This window comes from Panonychus citri, unplaced genomic scaffold, assembly GCF_014898815.1.
Source record: "Panonychus citri isolate SS breed McGregor unplaced genomic scaffold, ASM1489881v1 Contig00135, whole genome shotgun sequence".
Taxonomy (NCBI): Eukaryota; Metazoa; Arthropoda; class Arachnida; order Trombidiformes; family Tetranychidae; genus Panonychus; species Panonychus citri.
In genome coordinates, this window is record NW_026515540.1 from 1,671,918 (window position 1) to 1,693,352 (window position 21,435).

Genomic DNA, 21,435 nt, shown 5'->3' on the forward strand with positions numbered 1-21,435 from the left:
AGTGATTTATGATTACAATAAGCAAACAATTGTAACAGTAAAAAAAGTTGCAATAAACATTGAGGGTAATTAAGGATCAAAATTAACTCCAATAAGATAATCAAATCATTACAAGGGAACAATTTATCAATTGTATAGCAATCATATTCAATGTAGAGAGCAATCAAATCTCAAACCAATTAATTTTATCGAAAACAATTAACTATAAACAATCAATTGAAAGTAATATTTATTGTTAGCAGATTGTTAGTTAAGTCTCAATTCAATTGACCTAATGTCATCTTAATCGTAGTAATTAAGGGTAAAGAAATAATTAACTTACTTTGATCTTTCTTTTGGTCATTTTGAGCTGATTCTGAATCTCCCTGATTTAATTGAGCTGTTGATCCTTGATCAGATCGATTGGAAACTCTATGAGGTTTGGCAACAACAATTGATAAAAGACCTTCAGCATTTTTTAAGGTTGATGCAGCCTGCGAGTAAACAATTAAACAAATTACAATCAAAAGAAACTACAACAAAATGATTGATTAACATACAGTATCATAATCCGCTCCAACCAGATCAGTTTGATTAACACAAAGTATCATATCACCAACAGCTAATCCAGCTTGTTCAGCCGGAGATGATTCCTGAATATCAGAAATGAAAACCTCGACCAAGTTCAGTGTGTTTACCTTCAATTATCATGATTCCTAGACCAGTATTACCCTGTTAGAAGATGATTACAATCAATCAATAGAAAAGTCAATATATTAATCGAATGTTATTAAAAGAAGAAAAAAAAAATCATTATAACTGTAAATACCTTTCTAACTGTTACCGTTCTGACTCCATGAAATTTATTGTACTTTTCTTGGAGAGTCTCTTCCTCTAAATGGACGGGAAATTGAATCAATGGCTTAACAGCCATTTCATCTAAGGCACCTTCTCTCCTGTAACAATCAATCAAAAGGTTAGATGAGTTATTCCATTGAGAGAAAAATGATCAAACAATTGTAGAAAAGAAATACGAAGAGAAGAGGAAAACAAGTAAGAAAAGAAAAGAAAAGAAAAATCAATGAAAATGTTTTCCTTTTCTCTTTTTTTTTCCTCTTCATCTTATTCTCAATGAGTATTTGTGGTCTATTCCATTCATATTCAACCATTTTCCACTCTTATAACCAGCTACTATCATCGATATTATCCTCATCTCTTCCTCTCTCTCTCTGCCTACTCACCAAGATGATAAATCTGAAAATTTACCATCAAAAAATATTGATCATCTGATTTATCATCAACAAGAATTGATCAAGTCATTCAGTTATAAGAGATAAATATAATAATCCATCATGTAAGAAATAAATATAATTTTGACAACTCCAATGGTCAATCTACTTTAAGTAACAACATCAACATGGTTGAATACATTTCTTTTGTTGATAATGATGGTCAATAACAAAAGGACAGTTGAGATTTGGATGTCCACTTATCCTAAATGTCCAATCTGATCATTTTCCTACTGACCAGAATTTTCAATAATAATAAAGTATAAGAAAAGTACCTTAACAAAACCATTTTGAATACTGGTCCAGGTAAACTTTTAATTGTAGCTGAGGCATTTAGGTGACATCGTCCATGAAGCACAACACCGTTAATCTTTAGAAAAGTAATAATAATAATAGAGAATATGATTAGTAAATTGTTTAAGTGTATTAACAATCAATTTGTTTACTTCTAATATTTCATCAGCCACTTTTATACGTCCATCTTTGGCTGCAGCTCCTTTCATATGCATCCCACAAATGAACACGGACATTTTATTACGATCACGATTTCCGGCCAAACTTAAACCTAATCCAGTTATACCTTTAACCAGATCAACAATTAATATTTCACCTCCAAGTTGACCATAACGTTTGATTGCTTTTTCTGTCATTAAAATACACATGATGATGTTGTTGTTGATGATTGTCAAAAATGAGAGAGAGAGAGAGAGAGAAAGAGAGTGACCAAGGGATCAACAATAAATACACAGAAGCAAATAAACAAATGAAGAGTAGGAAATCCGTTTGTTGATCAAGTTGATTAGATTGAGAATTAATGATGATGATGATTGAATAAACAAAGAATATCAAGAGAGAGAGAGAAAGACAAAGAGAGACAATTAGAAAAAAAGAAAATAAATTGTTGTCAAATTGGTGGTAATTCGTTAGTTATAAACAGAGAGAAATAAAATCATTTGAATGAATTAATGGAGAGAAAAAGGTGAGATGAGATATTTAAAGAATAAATCACTGAATGGGAGAAATGGAACCATAATTAGTGTAGTAACTAAATTACCCAAATAATCCGAATTAGAATTGTTGTTGTTATTACAATTAATGTTCTCATTGGTTTTGGCCATGGTTTTATCTCTCTATTCTGTATATGTGAGATGAGATTTGAGCAACTATTGGCTCACAATGGAAATGTACATGGGAAAAAGTAAGAAGCTCAGAGTTTAACAGGGAGACAGACAGATAGAGTAACTGAGAAGGAAAGATGATGATGATGATGATGAAAAAAGAGAGAAAGAGAAAGGTAATTGGGTTGGATCGATAATGGGTGGTGTATATCACTTGAATGGATGAGAGAGAGAGAGAGAGAGAGAGAGAGTGGTAGTAGTAGTAGTAGATTCGAGTGATAGTAATCGTAGAGATACTAAAAAGATTCTGGTAAGATGATGATGATGAGGAAGATGAAGGTGAATTGAATCTTCTGTTATCATCTACATCATCAGTATCATCATCATGTTCATTATTGTTACAAGATGATAATCAACTGATTTAATTATTATAATACTGATTCTGATACGGATGTTGATTGTTTATAAAACGACAATGATGATAGAAAGTAGTAAAAATGGAGCAATCAAATTTAATTAATGAAAAGACAATTAATCAACACATACCACTGTTAATAACAATAACAGTCACCAACAGTAATTTAACATTGTTAATGATTATAAATATAACAACAACAACAACAACAACAGCAAAGATTAATTAAAATTAAACACACACAATGAGTTAATTAGATGAATGGAAACATTGTTGATGTTATAAAGATGAGGATGAGGTTGGTGATGATGAAGGAAGAGGAAAAGATGAAGATGAAGATGATAATGTTTATGCTGATTGTTGATTATGATGATTAGGAATCAAGTTGAACACAGAGATGGTTTTCATTTGTAAATTGCTGTTGGAATAGCTTTTCATACCTAAACCATCAGCGCATGTGATTGAATATCTTGATCATCATGAACAACAACAACACAACACAAACCACATCACCATCATCTTCATGTTTCTGTTTATCATCATGAACCATGGATAAAAAACTAACCCAATTCAGGGGAGAAAAAGTAACATAAGCATTTAGAGAATCAGAGTTATCTTCTTGTTTAACATCATTTCTCTTCCTGTTAGCATCACAAATGATGATGATAAGGATGATAAGAATGATGAGAATCATGAGATGATCAGGATGAGGATGAAATTGACAGTTTTCAATGAATTGGCATAAAAATGATTCCATTCAGAAGTCGATTGAAATTCAATTATCTTACTATCATCTTGTCAATTTTGATTTTCTCATAAATTAACTAATTGTATTGGATTAAACTATCGATTAGATTTTATATCGTTTTTAATTTAATTGTATCGCTTTTGATAATCAATCACAGTTTAAAGTTAATTTGATTGATTAAACTCTTGTTTCCACTTGAAAAAATTTCAATTCAATGTTTTAATTTGATTGTTTTTTGTTTATGGTTAATTACAGTTGATTGTTTAACTTGCGAATTGGCTGATTAGTTAATTGATGGTGATAATGATTTAGATTGTTAATTTTAATGTTTATCGTTTAGTTTTCATTTTCAAGTTTTAATTATCAAATGAAGCAAAATTCAAGTTGATTCAAGATTGTTTTTGATTACAATTAACTTGGTTGTTTACTAATTAACTGCCCTTGATTACTTAGCTACAATCAAGTTTAATTATTATCATGATTAACAGCGGATGTTTTTGTTTAAATTGTGATTAACCATTTGATTAGCTAATTAAAGTAACATCAATTTTATTTATATTAAGTTTCTTTGATGAAATGATTTTCATTTAATCATCAATAATTTAAGTAACAATTAACTTGATTATTTTCAGAATGTAATGAAATTAACTTTGATTGTAATTGAGTTAATTGTTGGGCGAAAAAAAAAGATGAGTAAAAGAAATAAATTCAATTAATTTATAGTTAAGATAATTTGTTATTAGGGTTAATTGTTGGTTACAATTATTATGATGATAATTAGTTGGCAATGATTTTGAAAATGAATCAAGTTGCTTTTGGAATCAGTTCCAACTGAATCAATGTCAATGTTTGTGTTTTAAATTGTAACAACAATTAACCATGAATCTGTTTAATAAAAAGTGAAAATAACCAAAAAATGATTAAGTAATTAACAATTGCAAGAATTAGGATTATATTAAATGATATCAACGTAATCATCAATTAACTAACACTTATCCTTGTTGATTTAAGTTAATTGTTCAATATGATCCATGTGAGCAAATTTAATCAATTTGCTTGATCACAATAGCAATTTAAACAATTAGTTAAGGTGATGAAAGATTTTTAGTAAATTGAAATGAAATTAAGAAAAATGATCAAGTTGTAACTAAATTAATCTAATTTTTTTTCATTGTTTTGATGATGATTGATAATAATTATCTAGATTATACTAATTAAAAGGATAATTTAAATTGATTACAATGATGATGATGATGATTTAATTGGATTAAAACATGAGAATCAATTTTGATTATGGTGAAGATTAAGTTTATTATGTTGCCATCAAAACAAACAATCAATCAAATTATGAGCTTGAGAAACAATTAAAAAATCTCATGTTAACAATTAACTCAATTGATTATCATTGTCTCGAACCATCAACAATTTAATAATTCACAGTGAATGTTTTTAATTGTTATGAATAAAATTCATTTCCTATTGACCTAATTTTGAATATTTTTTGTTTATTCATTTGTCTAATTATTTGAATTGTCGGTTAATCAAAAATTGAACAATTAATTCAGATTAAAATTGGAAATGTGAAAATTTAATCAAATTAAAAACCTCAATGAGAGATTAACAATAAAACAAACAAGAGATTAATAAGGATTAAGATTTAATTTTTGTCTGTTCAATGATTTTTACGATTTCAATGATTAAGCAAATACGATTTGATTACATGACAATCAATGAACTAAATAGTGATACTTTCGGTTGGGTTAATCATTGAGCTAATTTGATTAACTGTTTAACCTTTAATTTTCAAAGTAACTTGAATTTAATCAATGATTTTTTATCTAGAAATCAGTTAATTTGTTGAATCTTATCAATTGTAATAGTTAATGATTAGATTGATGATTGTTGATGATGGTTGATTGTAACAATTGTCTAATGATGAGCTGATTATGAGAATAGGAAGTTTAAAGGGAAATGAATAACGGAAAACATTAAATTAATCCCAATAATAAGAAAGCAATCAATGATTAACTCAATCAAGTTAGTGTATTGTTACAACAATTTACATGATAATCGTAATCAAATCACAATCAACTCATTCAATATATCATTTGAAGGGTAAAAAAGTAAATCAATCCAATGGTTTGACATTTTCGTGTTACTAAAAGTTAGACTTGATTGTCGGAAAGTTAAATAACAGATTATTTGAGTAATTTAATTTATGCTACAGAACTAAATTTATCACAATCAATGGGAACAATTAAAAGTAAATCGACTTACTTGGAGTATAACCAAATTCATCTTCCTCTTCATCCACTTCTCCAGGAGCAAGTTTCACGTTCCCAGCGCTGGTCCTGTCGATCTGAAACATTTAAGGTGGTAAATTGAAACAATTAACTGATTGTTGTTGGAATGATTGATTTAATTGTTTACCTCGACTCCTTTTGGATGAGAAAACTTTTCCTTTTGTGTCTCTAACATTAATTTCCTCTTCTTCTGATTCTGAATCTTCAGTCGTTTCCGAAGCTAAAGAAACGGTTTTGATTTTATTCAATTTTTTGGTTACCACCTCCATCTCCTCGGTGGGTTCATCGTCTTTATCGTGTTTATCGCCCTTGAGGGCAGAGATTCGAGCTTGTTCCACTTGAGCTTGATTCTCTTGTAGTGCTTCATCATCAAGTCCAGCTTGGATGACCACTGGTGAAGGTGTTCGAGGTGGAATCCAACCTTGAATGGGCTTAAGTGATTCAGTGGTACATTTTGGTAATGATATTGATTCAAGTTCTTCCCGTTCAGATGGTGGATCTTCATCAGCGACCGAAGTGATCGCTGCAAGAGTGGCATCGGAAGAGGAGTCAATATTTTCGGTAAGATCACTGTCCATCATGAATCCCGTTGGCACTGGAAGTAAAGATTGTACCAATAGAGTTATCGGATTTTGAGCTGTTCTTATCGCTTCAACAGCTTCGTCGTGTGTAGCATCACGCAGGTCAACACCACCAACTTCGAGGATACGATCACCTCTCCTTAAACGGCCACTTTTAGCCGCTGTTGAACCTGGTAAAATGTTTTTCACGAAAATACCACTAGTAGAGTGACCTGGGGACACGTTAAAAAGGTCAACCTTACCACCCACGATTGATATACCCAGACCTTGATCGGTTTCACGGATTAATTTAATAGTTCGAGGTGCTGACCATTGACGGGATAATGTACAAGATCCGGTATTTGTGAAGGTCGTTAAACTTGAACACGATGTTGTATTGCTATTGGACAAATTAACAGCTGATTGACTTCGAGATGATAAACCAAGTTGACAATTAAAAGATGTAAGCTCACTTGTAGGCACTTGTGGTTCTGTAATAAGGATAAACAATGAAACAACAATCAAATTAAATGGTAACTAATCAAGTTAGATCAACATTGATTATAACAATCTAACAATCAAACAAAAACCATCCAAAAATTTTCAGTAGCCAAGATTATTAATCAGCTAATTAACTGTTGTTGTACTTTAAATGTAACAGTTAATGAATTGGTTTTTCATTTGATTAGTTAAATTGTTGTGTAAAACTGGAAGGTGAACAATTAGATTGATGAAAATTGTGAGGTAAAAAATACTAATTGTTGACAAAATCAAATAATAATTGAAAAATTGTTAGTAAACCTAAATACGAGATAAACAATTAATTGTTGAGAAAACAAATTAATCAAAATCAAATAATAATTGAAAAATTGTTAGTAAACCTAAATACGAGATAAACAATTAATTGTTGAGAAAACAAATTAATCAAATAATTGGAAACTAATCAAACTGAAATTAATCACAAATCTGAAATAGGAAATAAAAACAAAATAAAACAAATAACAAAGTTTAAAATAACCAAAGAATCAATTGATTATAATATTATTAATGAGTTAATTTAGCTGAATGTTAATCATTAAGGATAAAGAATTGATTAGTAATTAATATTTAGAGAGAGGAAAAAATTAATTGTAATATTTTGATCGCTAACCACAGAGAGAGGGGGAGAGAGAGATTAAGGTTTAGTTATAACAATTTAATTTAAGTTATTAGGGGAAAAGATTAGTAGTTTTTAAGGATGTATAATGTGTTTGATTAGTTTGGTTAATTGTTTCGTTTGGATGATTAATGTTGACAATTGAGAAGAGATGGAGATAAGATGATTTGATTTAATTCAGTTGAAACCAAAATAACAACCTTGTGCTTTGGTTATATCGCTGGAAGCACTTCTTGATATGCTATTTTTATTGAGCCAATCAGCTGATTCAGTAGTATTATTATTGACAATATAAGTATTGGAAGATGTTGATTGTAGTGAATCAATTTCCGTCATTGTTGATGGTCCTTGATGAAGGTGATGATGATGATTATGATGATGGGAAAGATTAACTGATGATGAGGAAAGTTGAGTGTGTGAATAACTTGATGGTGGTTGTTGTATAATTGAGATCTCAGGTGAAGATGAATGAACTTCTGGTGAATCAGCTTTACTTTTATCCAAGGAACAAGTTGATTGTTTACAATTTAATTGTGGGCAAGATGATTGAACAAGAGTGTCCGAAGAAATTAGATTATCATCTGAATCACTTTCACTTCGACGAGAACCAAAATAAGGTGAACTGATTAATTAGATTTAATCAATGGGAGAGAAAGAAAGAAAAACAAAAGAAAACAATTAGTAAATCAAGAAGTAAAATTTTTTTCATAATTTAAACACAAATAAACTAATCAATATAAAAAAAAATAATCTAAGTGATGAAAATATAACAATTAATCATTTGACTTGGAGTTAAATTGAAGCCTACCGATAGTATTTAGGATACCTCCTTTTGGTTAGCAAATTAGAGAGAAAGAGAAAGATAATTGTTGTTAATTGTTGATGAGAAAATTAAATTTATGAATAGGATGAAGGTGAAAATTGAAGCTTTTAAAAGACATTTAATTGTGAATGACAGGAAAACAGAATTAAATTGATTGGAGAGCAAATGACAACCTTGGTTAATATGAAAACGGGAAATGATTGGAAAGTGATGATAATGATGATGATGATGATGAGAAAATCTTGTGTGATGACAAGGAAGATAAGGAGTTAAACAGTGGGAGAGCTGAGAAATTAGGTTGTCATCGAATTGAAAGAAAATAAATCGTAAGATCTAAAGGAAAAAGATGAAAAACTAAAATTGTATGGATTCAATGAGAAAGAGGAAAAAAGGATAATTCTTTTCATGAAAATAGGAAAAAGGATCAAAGATGATGATGAAGATAAAGAGGAAGACAAGGAAGAGTGGGAGTGAAAGTGAGAAAATAAGGAATCCTATCAAAATCATGAAACTAAATCAATGATACAAAGTGAATCATTTTCATTGAGAGCCTGCAAGGTAAATGTTAAGATAAATAGCAAAAGGTTATTTAAAATTAGATTAAATTGTGATGATAGGGTGAAACCAAAGAAAGATGATCAAGATGATCATCGAGATGATAATAAATGATGACAAGGTAAATGTACCTCGGTGAGGGAGTCCGACGAATCAGGCAAAGTAAAGGTGATTCTCTTCCTTTGGAAGGTAATTGATTGTGTTGCATAGCGAGTAAAGCCGATTGCTTATGAACGGAAACATCTTCAGCCGGAACGTATTTGAGACTGAGAATTTAGAGAAAAACAATTTTTAGAGTTTAATTTGTTCAATCAATCGAGTTGATATAAGTACCTTATATCGGTGCTAACTAATTGGGCTCGACGAAGCACCGCTCGAGCTTGAGAGTTGGTGATATTACGGAGATTTTCATTGTTAATTGCTACAAGATAATCGCCGATTTGCATTCGTCCATCTTTGTAAATTGCTCCATGATGGGCAAGTGATTTAATCGTCATTCCGTTGATACCACGATCAGCTAATTCCAAAGTAAGACCTAATTCAACAATTAGAAAATTGAGAAAGTGGAAATATGATTAACACAATTAAGATAGATTTTTTTTTGCTCTTTGTTTTCATCGATAATGTTTGCCTTTCGTGTTCAATCAGCTTTGATATTGTATCTTAACCTTGATTGTGACAGACAATTATCATCGTGTTGATAATGATTAAGTTGATTGTTTACTTACCAAGGGGATCGTTGCCTTTTCTGATTCTAATTGTCCTTTCCAGAGCTGATGGAAGTGAAATAATCAATGAAATACTCGGATCGATATTCTCACTCGGTGTCCGAGAGTTAAGACCAAAATCCAGGGGTGTTGATGATCTTGAATCAGATGAGATTAGAATTGAATCACCGGAAATAAAAGGTGAAAAAGGAAGTGAATTGGGTGGAGCTGAATGAATTAAACGATCTGGAATTGATCCAATGCTTGATGATATTACTGATGGTGGATTACGGTCATGATGATTATTATTAAGCTCCTAAAATAGAAACAATTAAAAGTGAAAGAGAAAAAGAAAAACGAAAGAAATCAAAAAAAAAAGTCAGCGAAAAAGAAAAGAAATCAAATTAATAACTAAATCAACGATTAGCAATTAGCAAATTAAGCAATAGATGAATAGTAAATTACAATTACAATCATCTAATGTGGCAAATGTTTGAGCGCAAATTAAATGATAACTAAATTAACTTTAAAATAAATTAACAAATGAATTGCAGTTAATTGTGATGATGAGATTAAGGGAAACAAAATGATTTGTAATTTAAATTTATCATCTGATTGCGATCAATTGTATCTGATTAGGGATTAATCATTCCAGTTAATCAACAAACCTTTAAATTATCAACTCCATCTTCATTGAATGGCTCAATTGAATTAACACTGGAATTAATTGATTGTTGATTGTTTCCTTTATGATACAATTTAACATCGTTCGACTCCAATAACAATTTAGACTGTAAATAATAATAATAATATTTCATATTTATAATCATAATAATTAAGGAAAACAATTAGTCTAATATCAAGTTAATTGTTCACTCGATAAGTAAATCAAGATGGTGGTTAATTAACCGAGAATATGAATCAATAAATCACGAAAATTTTCTTAATTGTTCACGTTAATTTATATTTTGAGGGAGAGGGGGAGAGAGAGAGAGACTTCGATCATCAGTAATTAAGAGATTTTATCAATTAATTGAATTTATTAGTTGATTATTTTTCATAAGAATCAAATCAATTTCTTTTTCCAATCAATTAGAAACATAAACATAATCAATTGTTTTATTGTCCAAAATGTGATTAAAGGGATTGGATTATCAGTGAGGATTTGGTTGGACAATCATGACAATTAGTTAATTGGTATTTTATTATCAATCATTTTGTGTTGAAAGAATCAATTTGTTCACAGCAATTAAAGAGGAGGAAGAAAAACAAAATTAGAGATTCCAATTGAGATAGAAACTGTTAATATCCAGTAAATAGTAATAATAATAATTGAGTCGAGTGATTGATCAAAAAGTTTGGACGTAGCAATTAGTTGATCATCAAAATCAATTTTCTCCATCAAATCATAAGCAACAGCAATAACAATAATAACAGTGATTAAATAGTAATTCAATTAATACCAGAGAAGAGGAAAAATTAATTATTTCCTTGTAGAAGATGAAATTGGAAAATGATGAAAATGTTTCATCATTGATTGTTGTTATTTCACAATTTCATCATAATAATAAATGCAAACAAATATTACAATTAACCTAAATTGTTGTTCATTTTTGAGCAGAGTTTCAGTAATCAAGAATTGAGGCTAATTCTTGAATCATAATAATCTTCCTGAGATTCATTAACTTTCTTATTGTTATTATTGTTGTTATGATCTTATAATTATCGATTGAAATTGTTCAGTAACAAGATTCATCATGAACAAGTTGAGATAGAGAAAAAGATTCTTGAATAAGATGTAAGAGAAAAAAAGAGAGCCAAGATGATAAAGATGATGAGAAAAAGCTTTGATACTTCAGTAAACACGAAAGGCAATGTTATCGTTTGATTGACTGAAGAATAGTGAGAAAATGATCAAGTGGATGATAAGTGAGAGTGAGAGATTAAAAGGGAGATTTCAATGTAAAAATTAACGTAATTAGCAAAGTTCTGTGAATCTTCATTTTCATCAAATTTCATCTCAGCTCTGGATAATAACAATTAAGATAATCAAAAGTGAGTTTTGTGAAAGTCTTGTGTGAATTTAAACTGGAGTGTTACTTGTATTGAGACTCAGGGAGTGAATTTAGCTCAGGTTTTAATAGGGATAATTGTTGATTCTGATTATTTATCATGTTACTTGAATAGTGATGATTAATTGTTGTTTTGTATTAACTCTTGATTAAGAATTTTGAATAATTGATCTGACAAAAAGATTATAATGTAATCTCTTATACTAAAGGCTGGTTTGATTTATGTTTGTTCTTAGGGTAATTAGTTAATTTAATTGATAGGAAAATGAGAAAGAAGAAAGCTAATTAGATTTGATATTCGAGTTGATCATTTTTGAGAGGAAAAGTCTCTCAAATATACTGATTGTAGCACAATTTAAGCCTAACTAAGAATTGATAAATAACAATCAAAAATTAAATTTAAAAGCTCGAGGTTTTTTAATTAGCTCTTCATATTGTCATGATTATATGAACTACCCTAATTTGTATCCAATAGAGAGAGAGAGAGAGAGAGAGAGAGAGAGAGAGAGAGAGATTACTTTCATAGAGATTTAAACAATAAGTAATGATGGAATACTGATCAGTCAATTGCTGTTGATCAATTGATTGATTTGGTCTACAGAATGTAAACTGTTGGGTCTTTTTTTTTCTTTGATTCTTTTTGCTTGAATGTTTCTTGGGATATTTTTTCTTCTTTCTTTTCTTTCTTTTCTTTCTTTAGGTGTAAGATGGTAGTTGATGATATGAGGAGTGTTTGCAGTTACCACTATACTGGTTACTGATGGACGAATCTAAGCCCCTCTCTCCCCAAGAAGGTGGTGGTGGAATGGATCGAGTGACATAACGACTAGTGTCACTCACCTGGGAAGAGCTTGAGCTTTCTGGAAGAGGAAGGGGCTTAGCAACACCAATCCGGACAACACCTCGAGGTGCCCCTTTCAAAGCTTGAACAGCAACATCGAGAGTTGAATTTTCAAGGCTGATATCGTTAACGAACAGCAATCGATCTCCAGGTATTAATCGACCATCTTGTTGAGCAAATCCACCCGGAACCAAACTTCGGATAACAATGATAGTTTCTTGAGGATTAACCGGATCCTTCAAGTAAATGATTAAAAGGAAATGGGCAAATAAAATAAAAAAAATACAAATTAACATCAAAACAAAAAAGAATTATAAAAAAAATACAACATCAAAATCTGTATCAAGATAATTGTTAATCTTTTTGTTTACCTGATAATCAAGAATAGAGAAGCCTAAACCACGATCACTTTTAATTAGTTCGATAACTTGAACTTCGTTACTCCACATCGCAAGTCCAGTTAATGGTTCCAATGAACGAGATTTCATCTTTGCTAAATCAACAGAATTCGATACTCCAATGGCAAGAGATCCATCTGATTTCGCTTTGACTAGTCGATCACCTGAGATTGTTGTTGTATTACCCATCATTTGATTGTGACTCTCATGTTGTAATCGAGGGTAATTTAATGGTTTGGCGGAATGTAAATTTTCATTGGCACTCATTAGATCGACTGTATCTAACTGGGGTGAGGGAAGGTTACTTGGCATCTTTTCACGAGCACAAACCATGCACACATTCATTGGCAGTTCTTTGAGAAGAGGCACAACATCACCATGATTTAATCTCAGCAATTCTTTACCATTAACTTCGAGTATTTCATCGCCACTTTTCAAAAGACCGTTAACACCCACAGGTCCATCTGATAGAATCGCTCTAATGTAGTGATGAGGTTTCACGGCTTTACCATCTTCCAGGTCAACGGTACCTTCCAAGGAAATTCCTAAACCTCCACCTTCTTCAAACTTTCTAATCTGAGCAACAACAATCTCATACTCAGGTCCTAATATTGTTGACCATTTTTAATTAGTGCAGTTTCAACATCTAAATTCAAGGAGGAATAAACGAGTATTTCATCGCCACTTTTCAAAAGACCGTTATTCTGATTAATAGTGATGAGGTTTCACGGCTTTACCATCTTCCAGGTCAACGGTACCTTCCAAGGAAATTCCTAAACCTCCACCTTCTTCAAACTTTCTAATCTGAGCAACAATCTCATACTCAGGTCCTAATATTGTTGACCATTTTTTAATTAGTGCAGTTTCAACGGCTAAATTCAAGGGAGGAATAAACGGAATTTGATTGTTATTATTATTAATAGCAATCAATGGAGATGAAAAAACTGAATCTTGTACATCATCATTAACATAACTGCCACTTTGAACCTGAATTGTCGTTTTGTTGGCTCTTAACATGGGAGGAAGAGCTGGCGGAGGTTCCATGTCAGCGTCAGAAATGGCCTGTTGAAGTTGCTCGTATTTGGTACCTCTCAAGTAACGGGCAAGTCTCAATTTAACGATCTTACCAGTGTTACGAAGTACTTCAACTGCTTGATGATTTGTATAACCATAAAGTGATCGACCATCAACCTCAATTATTTGATCATTAATTGCAATTTTTTGGCACAAAAAAGCAGCACTACCTTTAGCAATGCTCTTAACAAAAATACCCGAGATCTCCTCTGTTTAGAAAAAAGATAGTAAACAAAATAGAGATTACTAATAATTTAAATACTGCAACCAGTTAATTATTGATCAAACTAATCAATAGAATAGGTAATTGATACGGAAAGAAAAACAAACCTTTCTCACAAACGTAACCTGCGATGGTGATTCCCAATCCTTGTTGATCTTTAACTAATTCAACTTCAAATGTTTCCATCTCTGGTAGATCCAAGTTCAGTTTACTATCTAATGACGATAAGTGAGTTTGTAATTGAATGAATGGCTCAGAATTTGACTTAACAGGTAATTGAATAGCATCCATTGAATGGCTGTTTCTTTCACTTCGATATAAACTCGATTCAGTATGATCCTGAATAAGAAGATTAAGAAATCAGATTAGTTACAGATCATAAGATAATATAAAATAAATATAATCGAAAAATCAAAGAAATAATATTGATGAAAATATTAGGATTCAAATTGAAATAGTCTCGCTAGTGGTCAATCATGTAGCAAACTAATTGATTAAATCGTTAGGAATTAATTATTTGTTATAATGTTTTATGCGTGTCTGATTAAATTAAATTCAATGTTAATTAGTCAATTTGTTTGTTTTCGTGACAATCAAATGTCCATATAATTGAAATATTAATCAGTAGTAATGTTTGAACAGGGATTCTAATTAGGATTGATTTCAATTAAAAATAAATGCTAATTAATTTAAAACACAAAAGGTAATTAGCTTATACAATTATGGTGGAAAGTTTAGATTAATGAATAAATCCTATTTGAATCAATCGATCCAATTATATAAGTACAGGAAGAAAAAGTAGAAAACTATTTGAGAGAAATCAATAAATTGTTAATATGCTAATCAAAATTGTCTCTATTATTGTTTCCACAATTACTCTGACAAAAAAACAACCATATTGATTGATATTACTTGTTGACATTATCGTCAAGTTAATTTAACAAACGATAAATGAATATTTTTACCATGCGAAAATAGACTAACAAAGTTGTAAGACTTAATTTAGTTAATGTATCCAGCAATTAGTAATGTTATCGATTATCATATAAATCTATTGGATTTCTGACAGTTGAAACATTTTTCTAATGCTGATTCGTTTAAAATTGTTTAATTAGTAATTAATTGTAGATAATTTTTACCTCAATATTGAGCTTGGTTTTGGATTCGCTCATTGTTGGTACTGAACCAGATTCTGAATCATTGAATGGAATGGGTGGGAATGCTGAGATGGAAGGAACTGAATTTATGGAACCAATAGAGCCAGAAATTTGCTAAAGATAAAAAGTATAGAAGATAAATAATTACGCTAAATTAGAAATTGATTATTCTTTGATTGAACTTTTAATTACCTGATGGTATAAAGCTAAATGACGTTCAACAGCTTCAGGATCATTCAATATACGGGTTGGTACTGCTGGTCCACTGCTTTGGAGTACATGGACATCGGAAGATGGTTCAATTGGTCGGGCAACTATTAAACGAACATCAGTTCCAGCTATTCGAAGTACCTGAGCGACTTGTTCTGAGCTCATTCCTCTAAGGTTAACATCATTTATCTGAAGTATATGGTCACCAATTTGCAATCGACCATCTCGATCAGCTACTCCTCCAGGTAATATGGTTTTAACTACAACTCCGGTTGATCGACCTCCAATAATACCAAATCCAAGGCCACTTTCTTCATTAATTAAATCAATAGACTCCACTTGAGCCCATTCAGTTGAAACTACCATATCTTGTTGACCTAATTTTTTATTGTCGTTCTCAAGGATCTCATCAATCACATTGGGATCATCTGAACTGAGATTGAAATCTCCGGTGACAAGTTTCTCGTCCAGGAATGTTGATCGATTAAGGTTACCTATGGAATCGTGGACACCTTTCGATGAGAGTAAATCAATACCTTTCGGGTGAGGAATACAGTTTTCGTATATTTTACCGTCTAGGCTGAGAATGCGGTCATTGTTTTGGTCATTCCTAAGAAAATATATATATGAAAAGAAAGAGAAAATCTTAATGAGTATCAAGTTGAGACAATTTAGAGTAAAAGATAATAATGTAATTATTATTGTGGATTTTTTCCATTACTCACAATTAATTAACAGAACAAAGTGATTGTGATTATTATTTATTTACAGAGATTAATATCTTTCACCTCTTTTAACTCACTGATTAAATATAATTGGTATTAGTTGGATAAAAATGACAATATGAAGAGCTAATTATCATCATCTACCATTATTGTAGGTAATTAAAGACATAAACTTACAATGATTAGCTAATGAAGTACATGTTTGATTATTAATAAGGCTTAATTGACTGGATTTAGAAAAATAAATCAGACATTAAAAGGTGATGCTTGAGTAAGTGTACCCAAAGTAATTGCATGCTGATAATTAATAAATAAACAAGGGGATACAAAGGATAATGATTATCTAGAAAGGATAACTATTAGATTAGTGATAAATTAATTCACATTTGAATAGATTAGTGGTTAATCATAATTTAGATAATGATAGTAATAGCAATGATAATAATAGTAGCTAATGTAATAATTATAACGTTGACTAAAACAACATAACATTATTGTTGGTGGTTAGATGTTGAATTAATAGATTAATAGAGAGAGAAGATTAAAACACACAATTAGGAAAACTAATCAATTAATTAGAATCAAATATAAGAAGTGACAGTTAATAAGTAAACTGGATAACCAGCGACAAGTAAGAAGAGAAGGAGAAAGAAAATAAATAGCGAATTGTCAGTCATGGATGATGAAGAAGATGGGAACACTGGGAATGATGAGGATGAAGAAAAGGAAAACAAAGTAGACAAAGAGAATAGCCTGGGAAAGAATCAGGCAGAAAAAAAACAATGGGAACAATTAGTAAATCGTAGGTTGATTTATAAAATGGAAGATGAATGATTTAGATTTCACTTGGAATAATTTAAATGGGAAATAGTCACACAAAAAGGTTGATCTAAATTTTGATGATTTAAATGCAAGAAAGAGAAAAGAGGATAAAAATTGGGAGTAAGAGAGAGAGAGAGAGAGAGAGAGAGAGAGAGAGAGAGAGAGAGAGAGAGAGAGAGAGAGAGAGAGAAGGAGAGATTAAGTTGAGTGAGTTTGCTGGATGAAAATGAATGAAGAAAACATTGGTAGAGACACGATTAGTTGAATCGGAAAGTGTATTATATTCAATTGGAACAGAATCTTGGACAGAATTTTCCCTGAATCATGTTAGTGCGCCTTCTCTCTGGTCTATTCAGGTTCCATCATCATGATATTATAAATCTATTCATCTACATGATATTGGCAGCACTGGTAAGAGACAATATATATTTGATAACAACAGATTTTGCGCCAAAAAATTATGATAACATTTTTTACGCAATCAACTGTCTCTCGATTTTTTTATCGATCCAATTTTATTCAGAATGATGCTCAGACTGTTCAGTAAAAATGCTGAATAGTTTTTTTTCTGGTATCAGGGGGAGAGGGAAAGGTGAAAATAATAACAACCATATAAAGAACCGGAATAAGTGATAAATAAATGAATAGTTTCAGTTGAGATGGAAAGAGCATTGAAAATATCTAAATAAATAATTATTGGGAGTTTGATATTACACCTTTTTTTACATTAATCTGGAAATTATTGTAATAATAACATGTTAACTTTTTGGGTGTATGAATATTTCAAGTTTTGATTATCAGCTGAAAAGATTCAGGGTAATCTTTGTATCAATAGAAATGAAGAAATTATTTATATCATGAAATATATTCTGAGACCCTGAACGTGTAAGTTTTTTCAATGAGATTTACATGGTATTTGCAATGATAATTGAATTGCAAATGTACATAAATATACATAAATTTATGAATAAGATGGTGATGCCTTGAATACAGAGAAGCTGGAAGCAAAAATAATTACGATTTTCTAGATAATTAACTTAATTTAGTTAGTGAGTGTATCAACGGCAATGGGGAAACAATAAGAAAAGTTGATATGATTTTCTTTTTCGTAACAATTAAGGGGAGAAAGGGAAATGATTGACGATCAAGATGATTTGAAGAGATGATAAATAGATTTAAATAGATTATGGGAAAAGAAAATTGAATTTATTCCTTAGGAGATGAGGAAAAGGGAAAAAGGATAAAGAAAAGTGATAGATTGAAGAAATTCATATTAAAAGACCAGAGAGATTTGATTGAAAAGTTAAAATAGAACAAATAATTTCTCATGTAAATTCAAATTCTACCTTTAGAAAATACTATCAATCACAATATTATCTTCAACAATGATGCTCAATCTAATCTAACGAAGCTTTTACTCGAGTCAAGTTAAAATGATTAAATAACAATTTGATAATATTCACATACAAGGTATTACAATGATCCATTATGATGATCGTTATTACTGTATTAAGATGGAAACAGGTAAATAAAGGTACATTAGTTGATAGAAAGTAAGTAGCAGGTTAACAATCAATGAATTATAATCTAACAATAGAGATAATGTAGTTACTATTATTATTATTATTTCTTGTTTATTGATGATTCTTGTATCAAATCAACTTGAATAGAGGAAGAGAGAAAATTTTCACCAAGATCACCTTTGATTTGGGAATAAGAACAAAAAAAAACAATAAGAAACAACAATTTAAGTGTATGTGAATAGTGATTATAATGATTATGTGAAGTTTTTTTCTTCTTAATATTCTTTGACTGTTTACATCCGTTAATTTGCTAAAATAATGGGCAATCAACAGAAATAAACTTAACACTAAACACTTAAAGATACTGATTGGTGTATATTAGAAAAATATCATCATCGACCTTTAAAGTCTAATCATCAATTAAAATATTAGTAATATTATTAACCAATTAGATTTTATCTTTGAGAAACAATCAACTGATTATAAAAAGAAACAAAGAAGAAAATATTACAATTGAATGAACTTCATCTCGAATCATCTTCATATCAGAATATCAAGATAATTTTCTTTTATAATCCAATTAAAGTAACCAATTAATTTCCATAGGATTTTAATGAACCAATTGACAGAAATTTATTGATCCTCCAAGAGGTGACTAATTACAGTCGTCCGAAGACTGAGCAGCCTCAAGTGCTGCTCTCGATCGGTCATCTGAGCCACCGAATGATAGAGAATACAAAGCAAAAAATTTTCATTTTGTTTACAATTGAAAATAAATAAATAAATAAATAAAAAATTAATCAATTAATCCTTTTTTAAACAATTTAGACATTTGATCTTTCATTTTAGTATATTGTTCATATAATTCAGGTGGTGGATCTGTAAAATAGGGGAAGGTAAAAGTATTCTGTCGAGAAGTTGTTGGTGTCATAGTTCACATAAGAAACGTGTTTTTCAGTATTCTGTCTCAGAGTATTCTGTCTTGCTGAACCTACCTGATTATTTGTATTCATTTTGATCTCCACACTTAGTACTTCAATTTTTATGATAAAACACAACTTAAATATTAATTATTTAGTTAAATTTAACAATTTAATTCTTATAATTTTTCCAACAGAAAGAAAATAGAATATCTCAATGTCTAATATTGAATTCGATAGATGTCACTAGTGTATTGGAACGAATATCTTGGAATTTTTTTCTTCTTTCTTTTCATATTCTATTCTAAAGATGATGGAAAAGTGAGCTTATCTTAACCATAAGGTGATTAAGAAAAAGAAACACCCTTTTAGGAGAGAAAATTGATCTATGCTATTAAAAGATAAGAATAATAAGGTAATGATAATTAGAAATGTAATGCTAATGATGCATTTAGGGTAAGGTAACATGGAGAAAATGAAAGGTACAGAGGATCAGAACTATTAGAATAGAATAAGAATATTATTATAATTCTATTCTATTCTATTCTTGAAATTAAGTCTTGAATCACCTTTTTCTCTCTCTATGTCATTTATCGTGTATAATTCATATGATTGACATTGTTTCAACCAAACCCAATTGGAAATAAATGGTTGTGACATGCAATTTAATGATATACAAATAAAATTGATGAGAAAAGGTTGAACTAATAATTCATCAAGTTAATAATGCTGATAACTTCATGGTGGAGAAATTAACTTGGTGATAATGTAATTAGATAGTAAAAATTGATGGATAAAAAGTAGACAAGGTAGGAATATAAAAGGGAAGATGAGGAAGATGATGAAATGTAGAAAATTGGGCTGAACATATTTAGTGAAGAGAAGATAAAGCGAAAAAAAGAAGACTAATTACTCTTGTTTTCCTTTTCTCTTTACTTTTTCTTTGTTTCTTTTGTTTTTTTCAACTATCAATAGAAAATCAATAAGATGGAAGAGCGAAAAAAAGGGATAAATTTTTTTCTTCTTCAAAATGGAACTAACCTTTTACCATCACCATTAGTATCGTTAACACTTGAACTTGTACTTGCACCGCCATTAGGATTACCGCCGGTTGGAATGTTTAAAATTAGTTGTCCAGTTTCCGAAACAATGTCAAAATCAAGAGGTAGAATCGATGGATGTTTAATTAATTCACTTTTAAGCTTATCCAGAGATTCCTTTACGGTAACAATAGAACCAAATACTGGACACTGGAGAACATTGATTATCATCTCAATATCTTTACGTAATTGATCCTCGTTTGGTCCACCATTTCCACCAATTAGATTGGGTGAATTTTTAATATTCTGTAAAAATTTGGCAATGGTTTCAATTTCCTTTGCTTTAACACCAATACCATTACTTTCAACATCATTGTTGTTATTAACAAAACCAGAACCACTGCTACTATTATTACTACTGCTGCTGGTGATAGTTGTCGAGGTCATTTTCATTTCTCCAATCAAATTACCATTACAATATAATACATAACACTTTAATTAATGGTTAATTATTAAGTAGTTAATAGTGAAAATAAAACAACATTTTCAATCAACACACAAAAACGAAACAAAAAAAAATCTTCTTGTGTTAAAGTTGCTAAGCAACAAAAGAATTTTACGTTTTTTTCTTCGCGCCGTCTGGTGGATTTTCCTTCAACTATTTACTCTTTTTCTTGATTTTAATCTAATTGTTTTCTAACTTTTCGATTTCTTTATAAATTAAATGTAATAAAACTCGTATTTTGGCTAATTAGTTGACTGCTATCAGAATTTCTC

The 21,435-nt window shown here is 30.3% G+C and overlaps 1 protein-coding gene across 1 annotated transcript in view; it reads right to left on the minus strand.

Moving 5' to 3' along the window:
* LOC128391946 (multiple PDZ domain protein-like) overlaps nucleotides 1-21,238 on the minus strand; it is a 23,101-nt gene extending 1,863 nt beyond the window's left edge. Inside the window, 22 exon segments of the mRNA XM_053351913.1 lie at nucleotides 323-473; nucleotides 540-651; nucleotides 653-711; nucleotides 809-935; nucleotides 1,544-1,638; nucleotides 1,715-1,911; nucleotides 5,827-5,908; nucleotides 5,980-5,991; nucleotides 5,993-6,903; nucleotides 7,769-8,190; nucleotides 8,377-8,397; nucleotides 9,078-9,212; nucleotides 9,280-9,481; nucleotides 9,675-9,969; nucleotides 10,322-10,444; nucleotides 12,566-12,802; nucleotides 12,938-13,555; nucleotides 13,778-14,247; nucleotides 14,369-14,600; nucleotides 15,401-15,532; nucleotides 15,611-16,238; nucleotides 20,660-21,238. Of these exon segments, the coding sequence (XP_053207888.1) occupies nucleotides 323-473; nucleotides 540-651; nucleotides 653-711; nucleotides 809-935; nucleotides 1,544-1,638; nucleotides 1,715-1,911; nucleotides 5,827-5,908; nucleotides 5,980-5,991; nucleotides 5,993-6,903; nucleotides 7,769-8,190; nucleotides 8,377-8,397; nucleotides 9,078-9,212; nucleotides 9,280-9,481; nucleotides 9,675-9,969; nucleotides 10,322-10,444; nucleotides 12,566-12,802; nucleotides 12,938-13,555; nucleotides 13,778-14,247; nucleotides 14,369-14,600; nucleotides 15,401-15,532; nucleotides 15,611-16,238; nucleotides 20,660-21,111 (5,713 nt within the window). The 5' untranslated portion in view covers nucleotides 21,112-21,238.
* Nucleotides 21,239-21,435: the final 197 nt, after the last annotated feature.